Source organism: Anarhichas minor, unplaced genomic scaffold (assembly GCF_050575085.1).
Source record: "Anarhichas minor isolate MPS153535 unplaced genomic scaffold, ASM5057508v1 ptg000043l, whole genome shotgun sequence".
Classification (NCBI taxonomy): domain Eukaryota; kingdom Metazoa; phylum Chordata; class Actinopteri; order Perciformes; family Anarhichadidae; genus Anarhichas; species Anarhichas minor.
The window spans coordinates 7,534,632-7,540,762 of NW_027466489.1; the positions used below are offsets into that span (position 1 = coordinate 7,534,632).

The 6,131-nt window shown below is 39.3% G+C and overlaps 1 protein-coding gene across 1 annotated transcript; it reads left to right on the plus strand.

Annotated features, from left to right (window-relative positions):
- Positions 1-375: 375 nt before the first annotated feature.
- Positions 376-5,009, plus strand: timm17a (translocase of inner mitochondrial membrane 17 homolog A (yeast)). The gene is made up of 6 exons (XM_076111026.1): positions 376-514; positions 1,701-1,800; positions 2,102-2,165; positions 2,325-2,453; positions 2,914-3,024; positions 4,149-5,009. Exons 1-6 carry the CDS (start codon positions 489-491, stop codon positions 4,223-4,225), a joined length of 507 nt encoding a protein of 168 aa, XP_075967141.1. The 5' UTR covers positions 376-488; the 3' UTR covers positions 4,226-5,009.
- Positions 5,010-6,131: the final 1,122 nt, after the last annotated feature.

Genomic DNA, 6,131 nt, shown 5'->3' on the forward strand with positions numbered 1-6,131 from the left:
GTCATATCTGTCTATACTTTATCCCCCCCTCCATTGCCTCCAATCCTAAAGCTTTCAAATTCTGATTGTAATCGTGCTTGCTTACTTAATACATCTATAATAAAAGGATACACTTTATAATGACTTGTTTAGCTGTATGGCTGCAAAGCGTACCTCCTTCTCCCCAATACTGGGCGTTTGGTTACTTTGGTATTGGACTCCCAGGGTCAACCACTGACGTTAATAAATAAACAACTGCTGGTGAGTAGGCCACAGGGTCACACAGAATTTTAATTTTCTAATGCTAAATAAAAGTCAGGATAACAAAGCAACAATCTAAAATGTTGACTTTCCTTACCAGATAATAAGATGTTCCCACAATGTTACATCTCCCTCTAGCGTATAAGCGGCGCTTAAAACACATGAAACGCTCCTTTAAGGCATCACGTTGTGTAGTTACGTCAGCTTGCCGATAAGCGTCACGCCAGAGGGAACAGCAAAAGAACAAGATGGAGGAGTATGCCAGAGAACCATGGTGAGTCTTAAAACCAGATAAAATGGCATTTTTACCGTCTGCTTTACCGAGTCCTCTATGTGAGGTAACTACCACTTCTAGTGTTTGTACTTATTTCTATGTTACAACATGTGGTATAACACGAAACGTCTCTAATCCGGCTGGCTACCTGTCGTTAGCACAAATGCTAACTTTACATAGAGATGCATTGGCGGTGTGTGCTAGCATCAGACCGTCGTTGCTCTATCACGTTGTTAGTGACCTTGTCGGTTTGCTCGCTCACGTGTCATTACATTTAGTTAACGGACTCCGGTCACTGCGTGTACAAAGTGTTATATGATCTACAGTGAGCAGCAAGCCCCGCTGTGACAATTTCATCAGTGCAGCGTTTCAGTTAAGAAAGTCGCTTTAGCATGTTGCTAAGCTAGCATAGTTAGCTACCTGTGTGCTATCATTATCTGCCGGGGGCAGCCTGGGATTGTGCAACAGCTGCTGAAGGGTGCTCGGAGACTTGTCCAATTTATCTTGAAACGCAGGAACTGAGCTTGATTGTATCGAGGTGGATGTCTGTATGTTGCCAGTGTTAAGCAGTAGTGACAGGTTTATACCCACGGTCTGGTACCAAACAGGTCCAGGACCTGTATTACGTTTAATTATCTCCAGACCAGGTGGTACATGGTGTAATAACCAGGTAATAAAGACATTTTCTAGAAATGATTGTTTTGCACTGCTTTTATTTAGCATTTAGTAGCTTTAAAATAAATGAAAATAAACTAGTTTCTATTCACTTTCACCAGTTCTGCTTAAGTAGAGATGCCCTTAATCTAAGTAAACAGTGAAGACAGATATTTAAGTCGTGATAGAGATTTACAGAATATATTTTATTTAATGGATTTATAATGAGATGCTTTTTTTTGACATGCAGTGTTTATGTAATGTGATATAATTGTGTTTTTAAAAATGTCATTGTCCAAATGAAACACTAAGTAAACTTTTAAGATAAGCTTTATTTTATTTCCATATTATCAATATTTAGCAAGTGCTTGTTCCTCTCCCATTACCCTCAACTTCCAATCCATACTCATGAGGCATATCAAGATTGAACCTGCAATCAGAGATCTATGACATCATGATAATGACCCATATAAATGCAACTTTGTACTGTGCATGACGATGACCTTTGCTAATGGCTGTCTTACGCTTTCAGCCCCTGGAGGATCGTGGACGATTGTGGGGGAGCCTTCACCATGGGAGCTATTGGAGGAGGAATATTTCAGGCAGTCAAAGGCTTCAGAAATTCACCCTCAGTAAGTTCACTCATGCAACTTAACACTTTTCTTTGCCGTGTTGTCTCAATCAAATACAACAATTATGACTTCCTTATACAGATCATACTACATGCAGCGTTAGAGATAGTTTGGTTTAGCAGTGTTACTGTATGATAACATTTACATGATTTTAACAGATAAAAAACACAACATTGCAACTTGCATTTTCCGGGTCTTCAATTGTCATATTCTGCATTTTTGTCTTTCATCGAAAATGCAGGTATCTTGAATTGTCAATGAATTTCCATTGATGTGTGTTTTGTGTTGCTCTCTGTTGTAGGGTATGAACCACAGAATGAAAGGTAGCATGACTGCGATCAAGACCAGAGCCCCACAACTTGGAGGTGAGGATGACTGCTGAATTTAAATAGTATCTGCCTGAAAGTGAAAAGAACAAGGGCTGTTGTCAATTTAATATGTCATGTTGATGTTCTGTTTAAGTCTACAGTTGTTCGCCTAACTTGTTTCTTATTGAACTGGAGTGAATCTTTTTTGGGTTGCAGGAAGCTTCGCAGTATGGGGAGGCCTCTTCTCCATGATTGACTGTGGTTTAGTAAAAGTACGAGGGAAGGAGGATCCCTGGAACTCAATCACGAGTGGGGCCATGACGGGAGCTATCCTCGCTGCAAGAAGTGAGTAAGCTTAGAAGAAGCTGGCAGCCATAAGTTGAACAGATAGCACATGCATGCAAAAGGCAAACAGTGATGTTAGAGTGTGCAAAGAAACATCTGTAAGAGTATTCAATGTTTGGCTACCGTTAAGGAAAGAGTGGATATGTGTTTGCTTTAGGGTTTGGCGATATGTTACAAAAATGTCCAACCAGCCACCATTGGCCACATCCGTCAAACACAAAGACGGCTAACGTTAACGTTAACTATAGGCTGGCACTACACGTGGAGATTATAAGATCGGTGTTAGTTTGTCCCAGAGTCTTGCCCTGATGTTAGTTATTAGTTGGCTTTTTTTTTTTTTTATAACTGTTAATTCATCATTATTGGACCCAGAAGTAGAGGTGAAATGCTGACTCTATTTCTTGGGAGCTCGAGGATTACACATTGGTTTGATAGATTACCGTTTCCTGTTCCTCTGCAGATGGACCGGTAGCCATGGTAGGGTCTGCAGCTATGGGAGGGATCCTGCTGGCGTTGATAGAGGGCGCTGGGATCTTGCTTACTAGATTTGCCTCTTCACAGTTCCCAACTGGTGAGTAATACTTGTGGAATTGAACGTTTGTGTCATTGAATAATTTATGACGTAAAGGATATCGCACAGACAGAGAACACAGTTTGATGATTTTTTATATATATATATATATATATATATATATATATATATATATATATATCTCTCCCTCCCTTACATGAGATCAGAAGTCAGTCAGTCAGTCTGTGGTTGTGAAACATGACCTCTGCTGTAGCAGAGACAAAGTACTTCTGTTTGCCCTTCACCTGACAAGTTGTTTGTTGTTGACTATACTGTGTAGATACGTTAGTCACCTCTCCACCTGCTAGCATGCTTTACACAAAAACAGCATCTAATCCCAATGCAAGCTATAACTTGTAATATAATACCAGGTGTAATGTTTTTCTAAAGACTGAGTAAAAGCCTGGTTTTAAGCTGGATCGTCTTATATTTTCAGTTTAATTAGTGTTTTAAAACGTTTTATCACAATTCCAAATTCACAGAACATCTTGTTATCAGGAAAAACACAAAAGTTTTCCACCTGACAACGATGACGGTCCTTTTTGTTACGCAACACATTTGGACAGGTTACAGCAGGAAGAGCACAGGTGTAATCAATCACAATAACAATGGTTTCTATTTGTGACACACAGCGGAGCCCTCGTTAGTGTTATTAGTTGCAGCTGCGCTTTTCCTCACAATGTCTGCTGTGAAAAAGGTTTGATTCTAATAATGTGTCCAACCTCTGTACTACATATAAATAATATGAAGTATTTATTGTATACTTATTAGAATAGGATATTGCTTTTGCAGTTGGTATACAAAAGTCTGTGTTTACTGAGTGCTCTTCTGAAGATTAAAAATATTTTTTTTGTTGTCTGATCTTTTATTTACACCACCACCACCACCTACTACACCTATTTTCTGATTGGTGTTATGCAGTAATTGATTACTCCATTAACTGTGAAAGCAATTTTTAGATTAATTGATAATACATAATAATGAGCTGCTGTGCTACACAACATACTAAAATCTGCCTGGAATAAGTATGTCGTGTGGAATTTGGGCCCAGCTCAGATGTTGTTGTAGTTATATTTAAGGATATTTGCCCTCTTGGTTAACTGTTTACCTTTTCTGTCTCTCAGGGCCCCAGTTTGCTGAGGAGCCGGCCCCGGCCCCCATGCCCAGCTCGTCCTTTGGAGACTACAGACAATACCAGTGAGAGGACTCCCTCACTTCTTATCCACTAGGCCTTTTTGAATTCCTTGCTGAAGTTACAAAGAAGAAACGGAGATGTAAAACACCACACATGAGAGAATAGCAACTGCACCCAACTTTATGGACCGTGAAGGACAGAGTACATCTTCATTTTCCTTCTTTCAAGAGCCATGTACAGATCAGCCTCGTGCCATTGTCCGCCTTGTCATGTGCATCTGTTTCACCCAACACTGGTTAAATATAAACACGTGGTGAGACTGGGGACGAGATGTGTTTTTCTGTTTCCTTCATATACATTATGTACTGCATGTAGCCCGACGAGTGGCAGGTCCAGACTGAAGAGCTTCGGACAGTGTTGAATTGAGCAAAAACACGTCACACGTGGAACATTATAAATTATAAGTATGCTATACTTCTGTGTATATACGGTAAAGGCTTTCTGCTTGTATTCCCTCATAGTCTCATTTGCCTTAAATATGTCAGCTGCTTGGGCTGGCCACTTACATTTGGCTGGAATATATTTACTTTGATTTTAAACAAACTAGTCACAATGCTATTCCTGGGATAATGGTTTTGTTTTAAATGAATTAATTTATTTTAGATGCAGAGTTTTATCAGAGTGTTGTATTTTATATTACAGTGCTTTTACATCCAACACAAAGGTTTGTGAAAGGCTACTAATGACAGAGGGTGGCCGAGGCAGTACCAATGAATGGAGATACTCAAGCAAGGGATTAATGCGTATTGTATGATAGATCAGTGTGGTACAATAAAGAAATAAGTTGTTACCCGTGTTTGTTGTAATCTTATGAATACAGTTATGCATATATCAGTTCTTGTCTGTCTTATGAAAAGCGTAGATAATGAAGTACAATGAGTTCACGTCAAACTTTTTAAGTGTACAGTACTTTAGCTGCAATCACCCATGATGCATGCTGCCTGGGCAGGAGCGCTCGTTCCCCACTAGAGGGTAGTCCTTGCAAACATATTCAGGCCGGTACTGCTCTTTCTTTGCTTGGCCAAGTTTGTGCAACTGGCTGTTTTAGGATGTGTTTACAAAAGCCACATAAGGGAGCACTTTCCTCTCACATTCTTGCATGTTTGTGTCACACACGCACGCACACACACACCTGTTACCTGTTTGAAGCCCCCGCTGTGTGGTGACGGGTGAAGGACACTGGATGCATAAGGCGATGGGGAATGGACTGTTGATGTAACTTTAACGTCACCAGTTTGATATGCGAGGTCAGTGATCCAAGAAAGAGCTGTACACTTGAGACTTAAGCCGAGCATAAGTCATATATATATATATATATATATATATCAAAAAGAAACAAGATATGACTCCAAATCATTTAAGTCAAGTTTTAACCAGAACAAATACATCCAGAAAAATTTAGAATAAATGCAGAACCTTGTACATGACACGTCTGGGATTTAAAAGATTTTAGCGATTAATCTTGCTATTTGGTTGAATAATCAAGTAATTGTTTGATCAATAAAATGTGAGAAAATTTAGGAAAATTGCACATCACAGTTTTCCAATTGAGAATATCATCTTGATATTTTGTTGGCTTGTTTTGTCAAACCAACTCTCCTAAATATTCAGTATTGTGTCCGAGAAGACTTCGAGGACCAGAAGATGAAAAATGTTTTAAGAACTGAAGAATTTTGGCCTTTTCACCTAAACAAAGCGCTTAAACAATTTGTTGATTATCAAGTCCAGTCATTTTCCATGAAACGAGATTTGATTAATAGACATATTTTCATCGCTAATTAGGCCAAATATTTTGGAAATGGTCAAATGGTGTCTGTGAAACCTGAAATTGACAAGATGCTGATGACTTGTGACTTGCTCAAGGACTTGCTCAAGGACTTCACACTTGCTCTGACATGACTTGAGTCTTGGA

What these genes read in the sequence shown, in the direction of transcription:
- timm17a (XM_076111026.1), top strand. Translation starts at nt 489, where the DNA reads ATGGAGGAGTATGCCAGAGAACCATG. An exon ending in CAGAGCCCCACAACTTGGAG is followed by an intron (nt 2,166 to 2,324) that starts GTGAGGATGACT and finishes TTTGGGTTGCAG; the next exon opens with GAAGCTTCGCAGTATGGGGA. An exon ending in AGCTATCCTCGCTGCAAGAA is followed by an intron (nt 2,454 to 2,913) that starts GTGAGTAAGCTT and finishes GTTCCTCTGCAG; the next exon opens with ATGGACCGGTAGCCATGGTA.